Source organism: Talpa europaea, assembly GCF_964194135.1.
Source record: "Talpa europaea genome assembly, chromosome: 3".
NCBI classification, from domain to species: Eukaryota; Metazoa; Chordata; class Mammalia; order Eulipotyphla; family Talpidae; genus Talpa; species Talpa europaea.
Window position 1 is genome coordinate 132,181,746 of NC_140069.1, and position 22,468 is coordinate 132,204,213.

The 22,468-nt window shown below is 37.3% G+C and overlaps 1 protein-coding gene across 3 annotated transcripts in view; it reads right to left on the minus strand.

Moving 5' to 3' along the window:
- Positions 1-22,468, minus strand: part of GRM8 (glutamate metabotropic receptor 8) — a gene marked incomplete at both ends in the record, with an annotated part of 709,974 nt that overhangs the window by 139,339 nt on the left and 548,167 nt on the right. Inside the window, one exon of one of the 3 annotated variants that reach the window (XM_084229777.1) lies at positions 12,263-12,399. In XM_084229777.1, the coding sequence (XP_084085903.1) occupies positions 12,263-12,399 (137 nt within the window). Of the gene's footprint in view, positions 1-12,250; positions 12,400-22,468 lie in introns of all 3 variants that reach the window. The other 2 variants (XM_084229778.1, XM_084229776.1) reach the window with 2 other exon arrangements.

Genomic DNA, 22,468 nt, shown 5'->3' on the forward strand with positions numbered 1-22,468 from the left:
TGACTCTACTTCCTATTTCCTTTTTTCATTTCCCACTTCTTCCTAATTATGTAACAGGGTGTTTAGAGCAGGCAGGTTGGCAGGCAGGTTGGCGGGGTCTGGGCTGCCCCTCTCCCTGCCCTGTAATAATTCCTTGCCCTAAAATCCTGAGAGTACCTATTTTTGTCTCTATATAGTCAACCCCCAACCCTCGATGTGCCTGTCTTCATGCCCTTTATCCAGAATGTTCATGACCCACTAGTTTAAACAAAAATTATTCCTTGAAGTTTTCTCCAATAGCAATCTCTTTGCTAAAAATTATTTCTCCTGTTGCTTCTCTACTTAACAGACAGTATGACCTCCAAGTTGTCCTGCCCCCTGATTCAATCATTTACCAACTTCTTGATCCAATTTACTTAGTATTCCTAAAAGCATATACACCTGAGTCAGATATATATGCTCTAGAGTTTCACCCTAGATGAGTGACCTTATATAAGCAATTTGTTAATCTTTATTTCTTCTCCTATAACATATCCATTCTAATACCCAAGTTATGATAATGATTAAATTTAGAATTAATAAATGTAAAATTCTTTCTAGCTAAAAAATTCAATTTCAGGCAACAAGTTTCAAAGTGAGTTTCAAAGATATTAGTTCCACAAAATGTTCTTCAAATAAAAAAGATAAAACAGTTTATTAAACAATGTCCACTTCTCAGTCAGCCAGGATGTACATTAGCATATTAAAGACTCTACAATATCTTGCAAGAAAACAGAACAAAACAAAGCAATTGTCCTAATATTTTCTACACTTATTTGACCAGAGAGGCTTTGTGTGTGTACATAGCAGATATTTAAAATCCTGCAGAAAGTGCTCTGAGGAAGGTAGGTGAGAACATGCTTATTACTTAGGCACAGTTATCATTTTGGAAGTTATTTCAGTCACAGGTTTCTAAGAGTTTTAGGGGAAAAATTGTAAAAGAGACTATCCTCTAATGTACAAAGTCATCACAAACTTTCAGAAAAATGAACCAAATTGTCCTGTGGGGAGAAATGTCATAAGGGTAGAAGAATGGCATTAATTTTCTAAGGCCAATTATTCCTTAAAAATCTTTAAAGGATATGAAAGAATTCTATTTCATGAAATGCCCAGTAATTGCTTATCCAGCTAACAGCTGATGCAAAACTTCATCTCAAAAGAAAAGTTTAGCGTACAAATATGTGAAAATCCAATAAAGAGTGGGAAGAACTCTGGGAGAATCAGGAAATCAGAACCTCATGCCTGTGATGGAGGCAGAATCAAGATGTGGTCACTATTTCTGCATTCTAGTACACTGGCCTCCGACACACAACTCTACTGTGTGCGAGGTAAAAGGGCATTAAATGTTTGAGAGCCAATTGCTCTCAATGTCACAAGGTAAATACAGTCAAATTGTAAATGGCACAGTGGGAATTCTCAATCATTTTATTTTTCTTTTTATGGAACCAAAACTAAGCCTAGCTCACATTTATTGAAGGTAAGTGGCCTGTTCATCTTTGTGATTAAATTCCCTAATTCTTCACAAAAACAGGATTTAGCTCTCTTTTTTCTCTTCATTGAAAGTGCTGTTGAAACAAACTAGGCTTTCTCAAATCACTTTAGTGATTTCTACTTAGCCCTGTTTGAATTCAGTCTAATAGAATAAAATCAGCTTCTCTATAGCAGAGTCCTGCTTTTTTAAAGTATATAATAAAAATAGTCTCTTGTGGGAAGAAAAGGCAATTAATATTATAGTCATTTTGAATAATTTCATGTTTGTATTAAAACAATGACAAGAAAAATAATTACACTGTCAATATTAACCTCCCCCATCTTTGTTTTAGTAGGTGTCAGATATATTGATATTGTAATGATTCTGATTAATCAAGATATTTTATGTATTGACACTGAAATGACCCTGACTGATAGAAAGGTGGAGGCAATTAAAGCAGAGCAATTCAAGTTATCAATTAAAAAGTAACCATTTGTTCAAGAAGACACAGATAAGCAGACACGCAAAAGGTAAAAGGCAAGGAGAGATAAAAACTCGGCTGGGTTGAGAGATCCTTCCTAAATTAAAATGAAAAGGCAATCCTGATAATATGCCGCTGAAAAGAGGCACTAAAGTTGAGGCAACTGGAGATGCTTATGGATTCCACACTAGTCCTGAAGCTTTCTCAAGGTTTTGCTGAGAGCTGCCTGGACCCTCACTCGTAGAAGTGGATTTCCCATCCCTGGAGACAGATGGCTGCCAGGAACTTTCTGGACATGGTCCTGCACTGCCAGTCTCCAGAGCCTTACCAAGAGGTTCCCGAACCCCTGCCCCTTGCTGCCAGCTGAACTGTAAGCTTATATTTTGTAAAGTAAATTCACCCCAATAAATTCATAATTGTTGTATGCATCTGACTTGAGTCTTAAATGAAACTGTCCATTATGTAGACGTTAGCATGTTAGAGATCCCAGACCTGATATAACAATAGGCTATAAGCAACCATGCTTATGTCAAATAAAAGCTCAAATTGAAAATAAGATACATTATTAGTCATATAAGGAAGACTTCTGAGTTCTTCAATCCCAAGTGAGGTTTACAGTATAGCATCAAGATGAATAATACAGGCTTAAACTATTTAGAATAACTTAAATTCAAAAATAACAAGCAAAAAAACACATTCTAACATAACTCTCACCATCTGAATTGTCAAATTAGGTAACAATATAGCTGGAAGAAATTTCAGTGAATAACTGAAATTCTTAACTTTATGAATATGAAAACTGAGACTCCAAATATTAAGTAGTAAAACAACTATCTAAAGATTAGAAAGTGCTCAGGCTAAAAAGAAGTCTGATTTTCAAGTATGCTTTTTATATCATCACAGAACTTCATAGGTTCTATCCTTTAAGATCACTTGTGCCTTAAATTACATGAATTAGAGGTCTTTTTAAAAAAATCAGTTGATTCTTTGATAAACTAGCGTTAAAGATAGCATGATTAGTTGCCAACGTTTCAGGAATTGAATTCAATTGCTAAGTTAAAGGATGTTCTTACTGGGAGATTTATATAGCATATTCCAACCACAGTGTCCCTTTCGCTTCCCTTTAGAATAATTGTACAAAGAGGTTAGATCAGTCGCCTCAGAGAACATAAAATGGATTCATCTAGAAGTCATATCTGATTTTTGGAATCTAAGAAGTGGTCTGAATGCAGAATAATGCAAGTTTCAACAGATCTGAGATTCGCAAAAGCAGTCAAATTAGAACTAGCTGCAGCAAAGTCTAGCAGAGAATTAGAACGTTAAGAAAAAGAGTGGGGGTTTATGTCCTTACCACCTTGCATGAGCCTGATCTTGTCTGATCTTGGAAGCTGAGAATGAGAGCAGAGGACAACTTTGAGGAAATCTGGGTGTTAGTAAGTGTCTGGTTTCAGTGTCACAGTCAGCAATTTAGTGTAATATTGATAGGTGGAATGGATAGGGGAAACACACCTAGAAGGAATGTAGATCTATTTTCAAAGACTGGAGCTTAAATGCCCAGACCCAGGAGGTATTATTTCAAATGAGAACCTCTCTTCAGTACTTTTGTTGTAACTGCAGTAAATATATTTCAGCCAAGAGGTTTGAATGGCAAAGGATGATAGTGATATTATAAAAGTTTATACTGTAGCAGTAATGTTTCCCTTTTTAAAATTACTAAAAATCTTCTATATTAAAGTCTTAACTATAACTTCTAAAATTGTCATATAAAGATGATTTAGTATAGTGCTCAATCAACACACTAGTCTTCCCTGCTGTTTTTTTTTTTTATCTAAGTATAATTCAACAAATGCTCCTAGCAGTTTTTTGCAGGTGTCCTTCTAAAGGTGAGTGGCTAAACTAAAAATCCAGGCCATGGAATAATACTCAACAGTGAAAAGGAACATAACACTCTCTAATTAGACCTCTAGCATTTTTTAGCTTTCTTATCCCTTTCTGTGTCATTTTCATCATTATTTATTAAAATAACTAATTAAGCGCTTGTGACTCTTCCCTAGTAGAAAGTGTTTTTAATGCCCTATTTATACTTCCCCTAATAAAGAACTGTTTTCCTGAATAATACTAGATTACCCCAGGAATCTGCCTCCAATTAGATACAGATAACCAAATCCTACTTTTCAAATCCTAATCAGATTGAATCATATTTTATATGATCCCTGACCTTAGTAATGATAGTTTAACTCATAAATGATATTTTTAAGTCATACTGTTATTTTATATGTTCTTAAAATAGCAGTATGGTTATTGCTTACTTTACTAATAGCCTGGGTTAATCTACTGACTATAGTTATTGATGAGAAAAAACAAACTTGACTATTAATTAAAATTCATTAACTTTCTATATTCTTTTTTCCTAATGACCTCACTTAATTATTTGCTTATCCTGCCATGATAAATATCTCAGTAATTCAGTTCAAATATGTTATAGAATAAAGCTCAAACCAAGTAGATAGATAAAACAGAGAGAATCAGATAATTAAATAAAATAAGAACAAAATTAATTCTTTATTATGATCTCCACTAAATAATGAAACAATCTCTTCTCCAGCCAATCTGTAGTCAAAGATGTTTCCCTGAAGTTGAAAGCTGAGGATATCTCTATTAAAAAGCTCACTGTAGCCTAAACACTATCAACTGTGTTCTCACAGAATTCAAGACCCTATCAAATTCTGCTTCATCTTTCTCTATTTCATATGATGTCCTCTGCTTAGATTGACTTGGTTTTTGGCAACTCAGGATCATGCTCAATATCCTAAATGAAACGGTCCTTTTCTTACACTCAGTGAAAACCTAGGCAACAGTCCTCATCTCCATCAAAGCACTTAAAACCAGCATTATGGCATCCTTCTGAGCAGAGCAGGTCTGTGTATCCAATGGACATTGCTCCTCAAAAGTCATCATCAGAAGCCACTCAGAAACTCTCAAGTCCTATAGGGTATAGAAAGCTCTGCAAATAGCATGTACAAATCAAGTCAGTGGGAATAGTAACAAGTCTTGCAGTTTTTTCTCGGCCCCCTACATGCATTCTCCTTGCCCCTGTGTGACTTTAGACTTTTCCTTGGTTTCTATTGGGCGTGATTACACAGCTCCTATTACTAAATGCTCCATTCTGGCTTCTGTATGTAAGTTCGTCCTTCACAACCATGATGGTAGCTTCCAGCTCCACTTTTACCAGTGTGTGCTCCTGCTCTTTACCTTAGGACCAATATCTTAGGGTGAACTTGCCTTTATAGTCATGTGAAAATAACATTGCTTTTTGTTGTTGTTGTATTGAGTTATTCAATGACTGTTTAAGTCCCACATAGTTAAGTTTTAAAGACAAGTCAAATAGGTCTTTTGGCCAAAGTTACCAGTGCTGTTCTAAGAATGAACGGTAGGAATGTCTGAATGTCAAACTTCTCGCACCAACTCATCCAAATATTAGGATCTTCCTAAACAATCTCTATAGGGATATTACAAACTGTCAAAATAGTCTCCCAGTTCCCTAGCCTCCAGACCAAGATAGAATATACTTCCTTGTGAACACTGATCCCACTCTGCTAATAAGTATGTATGTGTAAAAAATTGACAAAAATAAAGAAACACAGATGGATGTATTAAAGGTTCATGGAATAGGCATATCCTTGGATTCTGTTCCTACACAGTACTACTAATTCAGAAGTGACACTAAGAACTGATTCTGAAATACCCCTAAATCATTTCAACTCCTGTTACAGCAATGGTACATTGGAGGCAAGTTTCTGTGAAATGAATGGTAGGTAAATGTATGTATCTATGCACGTATGCATGTATCCATGTATGAACACATGTGTAGATGCTTTTCCCATGGCTTACTCACTCTACCAACCATTCCTGGCCACCAATGTAATTTAAGATCCAGTTTAAATCTCATCTACCAAGAAAATGTATCCAGTCCACAACTAGTGCGAGGTAACCATTACATCTACTCAATTCATGATTTATTCTTTAATTTTAAATTTTTACTGTAGTTGTTTGAGGATATAATTGCCTTTAAGAGAGTGTAAATCCTTTAATATCGAGAAATTTATCTTATTAGGCATGTACTCCTCAGTGTTCTAGCATCCTGCCAGGCAAGGAACAGTCACTGAATGATAATCTGTGCACAAGTCTACATCCAACTCAATAATCTTGGGCCACTGTTTCATATTCAGCCAGGACTTAGAAATTACCGGAACATTATTCATGACATAGCCAACAAATACTTATTGAGCACCTACTCTGGGCTTGGTAAGAATTTAGTAAAAATTTAATCATCTTGACATTTGCTCAAAGCAAATGTGCCCAAATCATGAACTAACAAAAATGTTTATCTCACAAACAGAGATGGAAGTGTTGACCCCAAATGACTTTTCTTGAAAAGAATAAATTAGCTTCTAATAAACACAAATGTAGTTTTCAGATTATTCATCTTGTTATAAGGGAAAGAAGCAGGACAAAGCATTGTCAGAATACAGAATAAAGGCAGCAACCAGGGCCTCCCCAGTGGCGCAGCGGTTGAGCGCTGGGTTGCGAAGCTGCCCGCAGCCTCGGCGACGCCGGTTCGATCCCCGGCTGCTCCCTGGCCACCAGAGGAGGGTCCCACATGGCACACAGACCTCTCCTGCCACCTGCTGCTCCCCTCAGCAGTGTACTTCGGTCCTTCTGCCTGCTCTGCTCCCTGCTCTGGCTCTGGTGAATTCTCTCACCCTCCCGCACTTCTGACTGTACCCAGTGCTTGTATAAACAAAAACAAACAAACAAATAAATAAATAAATAAAACATGCCTCTATTAAAAAAAAAAAAGGCAGCAACCAGGTGTCATTTAAAGTTCTATATAGAGATGTAGTGAAAGGCTTCAGGGAATTGACTTCATAGTCATGTTTTGTAGGAAAGGTGTTGATTTATATAATGCTTTTCTCTTAGGTGAACTATCTTTTATATATACACACTGACAGTAATATGACATACCATTTTAAAAAAACGCAAATTGGGGCCTCCCCTGGTGGCGCAGCAGTGGAGTGCTGGGCTGAGAGGCTACCCGCGGCCTCTGCAGCACCGGTTCAATCCCCGGCCACCGGCAAGGGTCCCACAAAAAAAAAAAAAAAAAGGCAAAGGGGAAAATAAAGGGAAGGGTCATTTTCCCCCTCAAACAGTTCCAACTCTACTCAATCCACTCCTACTTTAAGACCATTTCAATATCCTCCATTATATGGCCTCCCCGGTGGCGCACTGGTTGAGAGCCATGCTGCAAAGCTGCCCGCAGTCTCTGCAGTGCTGGTTCGATTCCCCGCCAGCCAGGGAGAACCCCACATGACTTGGCAGACCTCTCCTGCCTCACCCGCTGCTCCCCTCAGCAGTGTCCTCGGTCGGTCTGCCTGCTCTGCTCCCTGCTCTGGCTCTGGTGAATTCTCTCACCTTCCTATGCTTCTGACGTGTACCCCAGTTCTTGTATAAATAAATAAAAATCTTTTAAAAAAATCCTCCATTATAGAAAAGCTATTCCTCAAAGAAATTAATGAACTTAAAAATTCGGGTTGAAAACTTCTGATGTTTATGTAAAATAGGAAACCCATGAGGCAAATGAAGAAAATCAAGAATTATTCCCTCTTATATTTCAAGCAAGTAGAGGTATCTACAGGGAAACACATATATTCAATTAAAACATCACATTGTAAGTACTACACTGCGGGAACATAGGAAAGACAGAGTTAAATGGGTTAAATTCCACCAGAAATTTTTCTTAAGCTTTTTATCCCGAAGCATAAAAATCTTAGAGAGTACAATTTCTTATACTAAAATAAATACTGTGGGCTATTGTACAGGCACAGACAAGTTATCACGACATATGCATCTCTTACTGCAGTTGTTTCCTACTCAGGACATCATGATAAAGGCAGAAAGACTTTGTATTTATGAAACTTCAGATTGAAATACCCATTATATGTCCTCTGTAGGAGGCTTGTTCTACTGACAAAAGACAACAAAACAAAACCATTATTACTATATTATTTAGCCTTGAATCTGTGTCAGGCAATGTTCTATGATCTTTTTACAAGCAATTTCCTTTAATTATCCCAACTCTGTGAAGTAGCTATGATTGCTTCAATGCAAATGAAGATTCTGAGACTAATCAATGTAAAATAATGTGTCCAGCGTTGTAAGATTCATAAATGGAAGACTGGAATTCAAATACATTTCTGACTTGAGGTCTTGATCTTGATCACTAAATCCCAATATATTTAATCTTTAGAATAAGTCTGTATATTCATAAAAAGTCTCTTTTTAAAAAAATATTTATTTATTTATGCATACAAGAACTGTGGTGTAGGCCAGAGGTGTAGGGGTGAGAGGATTCACCAGAGACAGAGTGGGGAGCAGAAAAGGGAGAGCTACTGAAGGGAGCTGAGGGGAGCAGCGTGTGAAATAGGAAAGGTCTACTGTGCCATGTGGGTAGCTCCCTTGTTGGGGATAGAACTCGTGCTGCAGTGGCTGTGCATAGCTTCATAGTGCTGCGACTTAACCCCTTGTGCCATCAGAGAGGCCCCCATAAGTCTTTCTTGACAGAGGAGAAAACAGGCTCAGAATTCAGTGTCTTGTCTAAAGTTACTCTCAAATGGAATGACCCACTGGAAATTGAAATCGATCAATGAAGCTCTTCTCAAGTGACCTTTCCCAACTTGCACTGTGGCACTAACAATCATGTTTGAGACATTCTTCTAAAGCCTTTGTCCTTTGCCACTTTTATTTATTTTAAAATCATTTACTTGAATAAAAAGGGGCAAAACAAACAAAAATGTACATCTTATTCCTACAGTAATCCAAAAAGTAGTTCTGGTTGCAAGTATAGGAAAGTGAGCTCAGAGCAATTTTAAAGCTATCCAGTAACCTCAATACACTTTTCCCTGTGGACTCAAGGCAGCATATGGCTGTTCTTTTCACAGTTCAGGCTCTGCTGTTTACTCTGAACCCCTAGGTTACAATATGTTTTGTAATCACTAATAAGGACCACCTGCCTCTTGAGAGATTTGGCCTAACAAAATAGAGAGCCCTAATTGTTTAAATTCACTCTCAGGTAGACAATACGCCCTTTGTGTGTGGACTGAGATTACAGAATAGAAAGCTGAAATCAAAATAAACAATTATACTAAATGATTGTAATTGCTAAATTGAGAACATATGTTAGTTCCATTAAAAAAAGAAAAAGCAGCAGTAATATGTGGAACCATAAAGACAAAGCTTTTGAGGAATGAAATACCTCATAATTTTCCAGGAAACAGAAAAGAATATCCTGCATGTTGTGGAAATTCTTCCACTCCAAGCTCTATCCAGAGAAGCTCAGCTGCATTCATATATGCCTAACCACACACTCTCTGTGTATAAAATCATCCTATGGCTGAATTGAGCCAAAAAAAAAAAAATCCTGGCTCTTTGAAAATAAGCAGAATTCAGTCAAATAATAGAATAGTAAATAAGCATTTACCATTGAGAGTGTGAAATGTAGCGTGTTTTAGATTTGATAGAATAGAAACAGGTGGCTTATCAGGGAAAATATCCTCCCCCACCCCTCAACACGAGCCCCAGGAGCAGTCAGGCAGATTAAGAGCTTCACTTTTGGCTGCCCTGGAAAAAACCATGTGCACCTTCCTCTGTGTACCTGCCCAGGCAGGTGCACCTGCCCCACTTCACTGGCATGACTGGCTCCAGGGTCTGTGCAGCCTTGTCTGTGAGCAGCTGAGGGCAGGACCCACAGATTCACTCTCAGTCCCATGCTTGTTTAGCAGGAAGCACTGCAGAGAATGACATGCCAAAGTCATTCAAAACCAAGTGCCTTGTTGACCAGTCCTAGCTGTGTGCTCCAGGCAAAGAAACCATGATTTCTCTTACATAAAGTGTACTTTTTAAATGAAGATCGACCTTCTAAAGTATTAAGATCAATATTAAAAATGAGCTGAAAGAGTTGGCTGTTGGATTGATTGGCCAGCATTTTACACATGCAGATGCTATGTGAACTTTCCAAAGCAAACTCAGTAGGCCAGGAGAGGCTGCAGCCAGGAAGTGACTCTTCTAAGAATTCACTTCTCGCCTCACCTCCTTGATCTCTCCCTGAACATAAAGAATCAGGAGGTGCTGAGTAATCACGGGTAGTGTTTATGGTCTTGGACTAAATGTTTGATTATTCCATTTCATTCTTGTTACAATCATGTAAGGTAGGTGCTTCTCATGTTTACTCATTGTGAAAGATGAAACTGAGGCAAGGGATTTGTTTTGGAGTCTTGCCTAAGATCTAAGCAGCTTAATAAATTGGTTGCTTTCTAGGCATCTCCTATTCCACCTTCAAGCATGTGACAGAGCAACTCCCAAGGAGAAATGGACATTTTTTTTTTTTTGGTCCTGATGTTCAACCCTTGACTTAGAAACTCTCCACAATCTCATCCACTCTCTTCTCTTCTGACATTTGCATTCTCTGTGTTTCAGTATAACTAGGATTGCTATCTAGCTATAAATGATCATAATCATGCATGAGAAATAATTCTCACGAATTGTTTGGATATAATTTATGATTGATAACATAATACACATAAAACTTTTATGGACCATTAAATGTACATAAAATGTAGCTTGACATTCAGCGTGAAGTTTTATAATACATAGATCATGGTTATGTGGAGAGATACGTGTGTATGCATATGTGTACTTGTGTGTAGAATTATTTTAGGTGTCACACATTAGTGCACATATTTTTCAACCATTAAATTTTGTTATATAAATCCTTAACCATAAGAATATATAAGGCCTGTTGGCATTAATAAAAGTTAATAGGTTAAAAAATAGCTACCTTATTTTAACCCATATCAAATTTTATTTTCTATCTTTATTATCTATTTCATATAGGTCCATATTCAACAGAATTTCTGCCAAAAAGAGATTGATTTTCAGATCGGTATCAATAACTTGTAGCATCATCAAGGCTCTGTTTCAATAAATGTCAATTTGGATTCCAGGACAATGGATGAGCTTGTTATTAGACTGCTACATGTAGTAAACGATAGATGTATGGCCTTCCATCATACTATAATAATTGGAAATATAAGCTGACTTTGTACATGATTGAATATAGAATGTGATAATTACCAGGAAGTCATTTGAGATGATAAATCATAAAGATCCCAGTTTTATTTCTCAACAATTGCTCCTTTGCTGAGAATTTTGGTGACTGATGCTATATAAACATATCATTTTGGTGGCTATATCTGAACATACAGAAGTAGAAAATAAATCTTCAAAAAATCAAATTGAGGTATTTTGAGTGATTTCAAAAACAAGAAAGCACACATGCCTATATTGAATACACACACACATACACACACACACATCGGTGCTGGTGTGCACTGATAGGCTGCCAGGGGCTGTCAAAATGTGAAACAATTTCTATCCAGTGGTAGGCACGTGCTACTTCACCCACCCCTACACCCTCTCCACATCTCCACTGCTAGCTCTGTGTTCTGTGGCTCCCTGGCCCTCCCTTATCCTTCAAATTCAGGATCATCATCAGTCTGGAGGGCTGCCCGCCAGCCAGATTGGACCAAGTTACTCTGCCCACTGTTATCTAACATGCCTCCCCCCCCCCACCCACAATGCCAGGAAAAGACAGTCTTTGGTGACTGCATGCATCCACCAGAGCAGACAAATGCCTAGCCACATCTGGCATCTGGGATCCTGCTTTGGGCTGGCCTCTCTAAGTTGTCTTCACAGGGCCACATGTCAGAACTACAGAATCCATGGGCCTTGGTCTTGATAGCATTCCTGATGGACAGTAACAGCAGGGCTGTTAAATCATCTGAACACCACTTTTGGGTACATTAACTTTCTCCGGTATTGCTACCGAAAGAGGTAATGTAAATACTGATCACCATTCACCTGCATCAATCAGAGGCTGCCATAGGCCTCATCTCATGATGTGGGGTACGTAAAATACACTTAATTTTTAAGCACAAATTTTATCATCCATGGCACATTCTGTCACCCACTCTCCTCTCCCAACACACACACACACACACACACACACACAACACAAAGTATACAAAGACTTGGACAAGTATTACAGAAAACATCAAAATTTCGCTATGTCTATATATTAATATATAGTTAGTTAAAAAGAAATGAGCTTTATACTTAAAAATAAAGTACCCCTCTGAGAACAATACACATTAATGTCCAGGTATATTGATACTTGCTTTGAGATGAAGCTGATTTGTCCAGTGCCCGATGACTTTGTATTCGGTACTTTTGTTGGTTATTTGATACTGGAAGATATCGTAGCGTCCAGGAGCATCTCCGTTTTCATTAAAAGTGACGGGTGTCCCAGCACTGCCTATAAATATTAGGAAACAATGTTAATCAAGTTTTAGTAAGATAGCCCACTGGGCTTGTTTTTCTCTAAGCAAGAAAGGTAGATAAAAACATAACTGTGTAAGCTGGGACTACATCAAATTAAAGAGCTTCTGCACAGCAAAAGAGACAATAACCAAAGCAAAGAGAAACCCCACCAACAGGGAGAAAATTTTTGCACACAACACTAATGATAAAGGACTGATCACAAAAATCTACAATGAGCTGATGAGACTCAACAAAAACAAAGAAAATAATCCAGCCAAAAAATGGGCAGAAGAGCTAAAAAGAGGAAATGCAAATGGCCAACAGGCATGTGAAAAAATGTTCAACATCACTTGTAATCAGGGAAATGCAAATCAAAACTACAATGAGATACCATCTTACACCAGTGAGAATGGCACATACTAAAAAGCTAGCAACAACAAATGTTGGCGAGGTTGTGGAGAAAAAGGAACTCTCCTGCACTGCTGGTGGGAGTGCAAACTGGTCCAACCACTATGGAAAGCTGCGTGGAGATTTCTTGACCTACTAAACATAGAGCTTCCATATGATCCAGCAATCCAACTCCTAGGTATTTACCCAAAGGACACAGAAACATTAATTCCAAAGGGCACCTACATCCCTATGTTTATAGCAGCACTATTTACAATAGTTAAATTATGAAAACAACTCAAACACCCCAAAATAGATGACTGGATCAAGAAGATGTGGTGCATATATACAACGGAATATTACTCAGCAATCAAAAAGATAAACACATGCAGTTTGCAGCAACATGGATGGAGCTAGAAGAGATCATGCTCAGCGAAATAAGTCAGAAAGAAAAAGAAAAATACCGGATGGTCTCACTCATAGCAGGAATTTAGAAAACCTAAATAAGGGACCAGGAAAAAGACTAATTAATACAAAGTAAAAATCAAAATCAACAAGTAACTATAAACCAGAGACACACTGGGGCGGGGGAAGAGAGGAGGGGAGAGGAAGGATTAGAGTCAAAATAAGCGGGGGGTGCAATTGTATGGGGAATATAACCAAAATGAAAATGCATACATAGTGCAAAAATGAAAAATTATGTAAGAAATATATAAAATAAAATATTATAAAAAATAAATAAAACAGGGTAGAAAAGAGAAAAAAACGTAACTGTGTATAGTAAGAGATATGAAGGTTGTAACACATACTAGGTCATTCTTGAAAGCAAAATATCTTTTATGGGTAAAGAGGCCCAGATGCACATACAGGAAGTAGATTTGCTTTATTAAGCACATGAGGAAGCAGATGATGAGTCACCAGCGAGGCAATAGACACACTAGTTGAAGAGTCAATGCTGACAGTTGATAGAGAAGAGAGCAAATGTCTTGGAGAGCAACTGGTATCACACAACATGAACTACAAATAGTGGCTCCAAATATGTCAGCAGAGTGTTCCAGCAGGATTCCTGCGTTTTTACTGTGTCCTGACTTCAGCTGCACTCTGAAGCAATCACCCTATCCAATTCCTCTTCTAAAGCTCTGCTCTGAGTCCTGTACCCTGGAGAATATCGCCTGTGCTGCTGGTGAAACCTCTCAGTGGATCCTTGGATATCCCAACTCTGATCACATCCTAGATGTTGCCCTAATTCTCTCTCTCTCTCTCTCTCTCTCTCTCTCTCTCTCTCTGTCTGTGTGTGTGTGTGTGTGTGTGTGTGTGTGTATATATATATATATATATATGTTCATTTTTGTACAGTGTATGCTTTCTTCTCTCAGGTGTAATCCCCATAAAATTCCTACCACTTCACCATAATAACCTTGTGCTCTTCCTTCCCCTGTTTTGATCCTTCTGCTTCTTCCCTTGCAGAATGTCTCTGATTTATAGTTGCCTGCTAATTTTATTTATTTATTACTATTATTAATTGATTTTCCTGATCCTTTAAATAACAAGGATGGTTTGTTCAATAAATGGTGCTAGGAAAATGACTGCTAGATGCAGCAACATGGATGGAAACTCTCATCTTTTAATAGCTTCTGCTCACTTTTACTTTTCTTCTCATTAACTTTCACATAATCACAGGTTTTACAAGCAGAAAGGAATCACTGCCACCAATATGTCCTTGTTCCATCTAGCTTCAGTATCTATAGAGAAGTTCCCTTTTTCTAACATCCTTTAGAACTCTCTTCATCTTCCTGGATTACTCTTTACTATCTTGACAAATTCACCCTTTTCTTTTTGCCTATCTATTTCTCTCTGCAGGGCTCCTTCCCTGAAATTCCCCTCTCACTGCATATCAGATTTGATTCCTCGAGTGTACTAGAAATCCTCCTCTTGCTAGCTATCTTGTTTTCATCTTGTATTCTCTAAAATATATATACTGCTAATAGTTACATGGCAGCTCTTTATATTTCCCACCTATAATGAGTTTTCTTATTCTACTAGTAGAGGTAGATATAACTACAAAATTCTAAAATATTTAACTCAGCAAACAAATCGGATGACTTAATAGCTTACAAGGAAGCACAATCAGAGTCACATAGCGGCAGTTAGCGGCAGTCCATTCCTAATACTTAATGCAGAGATTTCTACTAGCCTGTTCTTTGCAATCCTCTGAAAAATTGAACATAATGGGAAGTTTCCGAAGACCTCAGATTCCTGGTATCTGCAAAAACCACTAAGGCCATGAGAGATGACACAGCACAGAGGATAGTGCACTGGTCTGAGAGTGCTATTTAATTTTACCACTTGTGTATGTTTCTTTTTCTTCACTTGTCATATAGGGAGAATGATGAATAGTAACATGTTTAGAAGCTCTCAAGAGCTCTTGCATTTAAGTTATCATCATCATCATCATTTGGTCCTATGGGATATCACTTTATATGTAAATTAAGAGAGAAATGAGGAATTGAGGGGAATTAAAAAAGGAACTCTCCAATGAACCTCTGCTTTCTTAGATTCTTAAATGGAAACCCACTGGCTATCCCTGACCAAATCTTTTCTAACTTTCAATGATCTTGAGAAGGTTAAACTTTAAATTCTCAGCTTCCTCATTTGTAAAGTGGGGATAATACAGATACTTTTCTCATAGAGTTGTTGCAAGAATTGAATGAATCAACATTTATTCAGTGCTTAGAACAATGCATGGGGTAATTTGATGATGATGATGATGGTGATGATTCACACATGCGTATTTTCTGAATCTGTTTACACATAGTAATATATAGGATATTGAAACTTCTTTAAATGATATCTAGCCAAAAGATTATGCAAATTTAAATAAGGAAGTCCTAGATGGGAAAATATATGCCAGTTTTTAATTTTATATTAACATCATCAATTCCTGATATTTAGATACCACCTTGAGGTGTTTTAATGTCATTTTCTCTCGGAATAAAGGATATTTACTTTTTCTAGTTATCATCCCCAGTGTTGTTCATCCCTCTCACTGAATGACTCCTGATCCCCTATAACAGCAGTTTCCATCTTTTAACCATAATGAAGGCTAAGATAAAATAATGTCACTGTGTAAAACACTGTCCTGAGTGGACTCTGAATTATACACACCTCCCAGTGTGTCAGCTGTTTCTACATTTCTTTTCTCCAACTTTAGGAAGTTTGTAAGAAAGTGAATGAGAGCTACTTTATTACAAAAATAATAATTTGCCAACTTAGATTCTTCAAATATCATTATTAACAAGATACACTAAATTTGACATTGTCTTAAGAGGCAATATACTAAAATGATTAGGATGTAGGCTCTAGGGCCAGATAATTGGGTTCAAAACCCAGCTCTGTCACTTATTAGATGTAGGATCCTGGATAAGATCTTAATTTCCCTGTGGTTCATTTGTGTTACTTTTTAAAAGAACTAGGGGGGCCTCCCCGGTGGCGCAGCAGGTTGAGTACAGTGCTGAGAAGCTGCCCGCAGCCTCTACAGCGCGGGTTCGATTCCCAGCCAGCCATGGAGATAAACACATGGCGCAGCAGACTTCTCCTGACTTGCCTGCTGCTCCCCTCAGCAGCGTATTTCAGTCAGTCTGCCTGTTCTGCTCCCCACTCTGTCCCTGGTGAATCCTTTTACCCTCCCGTGTGCCTCTGGCCTATACCCCAGTTCTTGTAAAATTAAGTAAATCTTAAAAAAGAACTACGGAACAAATCCCACCATAGAGGGCTATGTGAGGATGAAATTAATTGATACACATAAAACATTAAGTACACAGCAAGCATTGTGTATGCCTTTACTATTATTACATTTATTGTTTCATGGCAATGTTACTTTGAGATCCACTGTCTGGATGATAATATATGGACTGTGCAGTGGGCAGATGTGGCTTTCCTGAAGTCACCCTCGTTAATATCTGTCTCTTCTTTCAACACAAAGCCACATGTACATTAAGCCCCATTCTCTAAGTTTGACCTGTTCTTCCTCACCATCCTCTCTTTGTCCATGTTATCTGCTGCAAGTCTCTTGCCTATTTCCTCCAGCCCATCTTCTCTATATAATTCCTTCAACATCTGACTGAAAGGTCATACCTATAGAAGTCTGGTTTTCTAAACCTAGAGCAGGGGCCCCAGGGCATCTTCATACCATCTCCTGCTTTATTAAAGTCCTTGCAACATACCACACAGTCTTATTACTCAACCCTACACCTGATCCCAACACTTAGTCAACACCCAATGAGAGCCCAACATTGGGCAGACGCTGTCTTCCTCACAAAACTATGACTTAATAAAGGCAGAGTATGTCTGACACTATAGGCCCTGCACCCAGGTCAATGTTCAATACTGAGACAGCAATCCATACATTACAGTAAAGCATGAAAGAGTCATCCCCTAAAAATCCCAACCAAATCTATGTTCATCCTTTTCATAACATAGGGAAACTCACGTATATCACTTCTTGTTTTTTATATTCACAGATGGAGAGACTAAATCAGAGCCCTTCACATTGTTATCAGTGTGACCTTAGAAATCATTCCTGTGGCTTGTTTTATAATCTGATTTCTGATCTTAGCCTAGGCTTGCAGTTAACAAATTCAACCCTTTCTCAGGACACTCTGAAAGCATTGCACATGGACTCCTCTGTAGCGATTGCCCTGGTACTGTGGTCCATGTAACAAAGAGCATCCTTTAGCAGTCATGAGGCACCAAGCTGTTGACTAATTCTACAAGTAGAAACTCAAAAGATCATCCTTTGTGCTGAATCTAGCTGCCCTGAAAAAAAGGGTTAAATAGTATTCAGAAAAAAAATTTCAAAGGATGAATGTTTCAGTCTATCACCTGAATATGGTTTACTGACAACACAGGAAAGATAGAAAATATAAATATATTTGATTAAGCTAAATTTATATATATATGATACTAAAAATTACACTCCAGCAAATTTTATACTCTATTTTGTTTTGCTTCTTTCCATCTAGACTTATTTCAGAACTGTTGAAGTACATTATTTTTAATTCTTTTTTATCCACATGCACTGGAGGAGAAATAGAAACAAACAACTTGGAGTTGTATGATAACTTTCATAAATCAGTAAAGGATGAAAGAGTCTTCCCCCGAAAAATTCCAAGTAAATCCATGCTTATCCTTTTCATAACATAGAGTCTATACATCTCCTTGTATATTTTCTGTCCAAGAAGAAAATGCATGGACAAAAACTATATTTTTTTATTACATGGCAGAAGCATTTCAATAAGCTTTTATAGGAAAAATGCTTCAGCCAATGGAGATTTTATTTAAAAATGTTGGCTTTTTGAATATAATTCTGGGGAAGAGTAAGCACTTGGAATTCAGGGGATAGAGCTTGATTTCTGGGTCTGCCAATCACCTGTGTGATCTGGGAAAGTTATTCTCCCAGTCTGTTTTTCAATTGTCAGGGACAGGGGGACAGCATAATAACCTCACACTCCCTAGGCTATCACAAAAGTTACTTGATATAATATATGTAAAGCACTTAGTGCCTGACTTGCACATAATAGGTCTACAATAAATGGAAACTATCATCACAAGTGTCCATTCTTTGACAATATTTATGCTCCCTTGATCTACAATCCCTTGTTTCCACAATGCAAAAAGCAATGCAAGAATTACTCATTTACATTCATGTGCAAATATTATGAATAAATTTATAAGTGTAAATGGCTCCATTTGCTTATTATCAAGTTTATTATCTTTCTTCCTTTCATTTTCTATCAAAACTTTCTCATAACCAACTACATATAGTATTGAGTAAGCAGAAAAAATAAAAAAGCTAAAAACTAAATGTGTTAATTTAGTAATTTTATTACCCTTAAGCAAAGAATAAATCGATGAGGTTAATTGAACAAAATGCTATAGGAAACAGCAATTTTCAACAGAATCTCAATTATTCATGCTCTCCCTTTCCTAATCCAATTTATTTTATCAAGTATTTATTATAATCAATAAACAGGACCATATACTTGAATTAAAATCATATTGTAATTTAGTTATTTAGAAATCAGCCAGATAACTCTTACACATGTCAGTGATTTAGTCTTGCTCATTGAAGACTTTAGTGTTTGACTCAGTGAACTCTTTTCCATCCCTATGACTATTATCATTTCTGGAGCCATCATCATTCACTTGGATCACTCAACATCCTGCCCTCTGCATAACTGACTTCCTCACTTCCAATTATTAACCCTTTCATGCCTCTCTCCACAAGTTAAGAGTTAATCATGATCACACCTAAAGGTTGTCCTATCCACTTATAACATCCTCTCTAAAATTTTGCTCTCCATCCATCTCACTCATAGTGGGAATTTAGAAGGCCCAAATAAGGGATCAGGAAAAAGACTAATTATAATAAAGTAAAAATCAAAATCAACAGGCAATTATAAACCAGAGATACACTACAGGGGGTAGAAGGGAGTAGGATCAAAACAAGGGTGGTGGGAATTTTGTGGGGACAATAACCAAGATGAAAATGCATACATCGTATAAATATATATATATATATATTTACATCATTTTTCATTTTCAAATTCACTGATTCATTCATCACTCTATTTTGTCACTATACTTCCCTTTCATGATAGTTTGTCATGAGAGAGTAATTCAGGACCCTTGTGTGGGGGGCAGTAACTATAGATTCTGTATGCTATGCTCAATTTTTATGTAAATTTAGAATTGTTTTTTAAAGAAATCTTAAAAAATAAAAGAAAAAAGATGAAACTATTTTTAGCACTGGATTTTGTGTAACCCAATATAAGTTTAAGATACTATGCCAAAATACAACCAATGTAAGAAATCTTCATGAGATAATTTATAATTTTTTGCATACTAACTCTTCAAAATCCTATGTATATTTTATCTTTCAGATCATTGCAATTGGATTAGCCACACCAAGTATTCAATAGCCAACTATATTAAACAGCACAGATCTAAAAGACATATTAGTTTGGCAGTCACTGAACCAACCCTCTGTTCACTGGGGAGTCCCACTGCTAGTCTTTCTGATTTGGCCTCATCTCTGGCCTCCATTTCAACTAGGAAGTATCCCCTTCACTAGTTCTTACCCTAAAGAAACATGATTCCAGTCAAATCTGACCCAGGACTCAGCTGATGGCAGATTTGAGAATAATATCCTAAAATAAGATCCAAACCACTCCAGTGGTAAAAATAAATTAATTCATTAAAAGTTTCCATCCCCAGAAACATCCCTTCTTTCCATTTCTGCTTCCATCCTCCTTGCTACTAAAATTTCTCCCTGAACCCCATATTCACATGAGCAACAACAGGCTACTCTCCATCCTGCTGCCAAAGTGATACTTTGAAAAACAATCAAATCATAGACTCCTCTCCTGAAACCATGAGTGACCCCCCCATTTCCCCAAGTATAAAACACAGAAGGTTCATCATGACTTTTACAGCCTTGTTATTTCTCCAGTCCTTGTCTTGCTCTAGGTCTCTGGCTCTCCCCTCCCCTTCCATTTCACCTTTCTCTTCTTCCTCACCTCTCCCCTCTTCCTCTTTGGTTCTTCCCACTTGGTTCTTTGCAGACTGACTCCCCCTCATGTACATCCCAGTGCAAATATAACTGAGGTCTTGTCAGATTACCATGTTCAAATTAACTTTTTCAGGGCCTCCCCTGGTGGTGCAGTGGTTAAGCGCTGGGTTGCGAAGCTGCCCGCAGCCTCTGCAGCGCCGGTTCGATCCTGGGCCAAAGGCGAGGGTCCCACATGGCGCGCAGACCTCTCCTGCCATGCCCACTGCTCCTCTCAGCAGTGTACTTCGTCTGTCTGCCTGTTCTGTTCCCCACTCTGGCTCTGGTGAATGCTCTCACCCTCCCACGCTTCTGACTATACCCAGTGCTTGTATAAAATAAATAAATAAATAAATAAAATTAGCTTGTTCACTCTGCCTATTACTCATTATTACACACATTGCTTATTTCCTTCTTAGCACTTGAAGTGTCTAAAATATGTGGTTTATATAAATGGTTGCTATATTTTGCTGGACGGTAAGCTCCATGATTGTAAAGCATTTTACTCTTATGTGCACCACTACATGTGTATATACCCCATTGGCTGAGTTCCCAAATTTGCAGTCTCTCTTTCTTGGGCACATAGATAGGCTACATTTTGACTCTTCCTGTAGTTAGATGTGGCCAACTTATTTTCTCTAGACAATGGAACATAAACAGAAGTGATATATAATTTTTCTGGGCATCACTCATTAAAATCCTCCTATTTGGTCTTCAATGATCTTTTTTCCTTCTGGCTGGTTAGAATGGAAATGACATATGGGGAAAATGGTGGAGCTATATTTTAAAGATAGCAGAGCTTTCAATAGCCTGGAATCTTGTGTGGATGAATGCAGGAGGTATGTGCTAGTTATCTGTACATCCATCCTTCTATCTAATACTATTACCTGAGTAAAAACTAAACTTCTCTCCCTTTTGAGCTGTTATAGGTTGTGAGTCTATTTCACATTGTAGTTTACCATGATACTCCAGTATATAGAAAAGTAGGTTATCAATTAAGTTAAGGTAATAAGTAAAATTGAATTAAATGTGAAAATGCTTCATTTTCTATCATAGTGTAACATTGTAAGAATAATATAAAGTTTATAATTGAGAATAAAAGACATAGACATGGAACAATGATTGCTTTCAGATTCTTCTTTAGAACTAATACTGGTTATTGAAATATGAAGACATATGATATATAGGAGGAATCAAGACTGTAAAGCCTGCCCTATAATTTCCCTGTATAGTGTCCATGCTCAGTTACCATAGCTAAAACACTCACTCAATTGAATGTTTCCATAACAATTAAATATAAATCTGCCTATTTTTTAGGTATTTGGGATTAAAAATGGTTTCACTCATATGTGGAACATAGAGAAACAAAAGAAAGGCTCAGACAAAACCAAATCAAAACAAAGCCCCAAAACTGACTGTAAAATTGAGGCTACCAGAAAGGGTGTAGAAGGGGGGAAAGTGGAGGGGGTGAGGGGTACAATGGACTATGGTGGAGGACTATAGATACCTGGTGGTAGGTGAGATACATCTCATGAGGGGAGAACCTGTATCTTTCAATCACATATAGTGTTGTAAACCAATACTACCTTAAAAAAAATAAAAAAGAAAAAGGCTATATTTAACTGATTGGCTTGGTGCATGAAATAAGAGAACAAGAAATGTAGTTGAATGGCATTTCTAATTCTCTCAGCCAACCCTCCTCTTTGATTTTTCTATCAAGATATTAAGCTGACAATACTATTTTTTCTTGTGGAAATGTCTTCATGATCCTTGGATTAAAGGTGCTTTAAGAATGCAAAAAGGCATTATCACTAATGAACAACACTGTTTGAGAAGTAGAAACACAACCTATAATTGCATTGATAGTACTAAAATGAGCTGATTGAACTTTTAAAATAAGAAAAGATGCATTAATTAGTGATACACAGCTCAGGAAAGCAGGAGAATTAGGAGGTTTAAATAAAATCTCTTATTTAAAAAAAAAAGCAAGAAAAGGGACTATTAAAACACCAAATGTTGAGTAAAGGAAAAAAATGTAAAAAACTAGCCAAGATTAAAGAGTACCACCTAT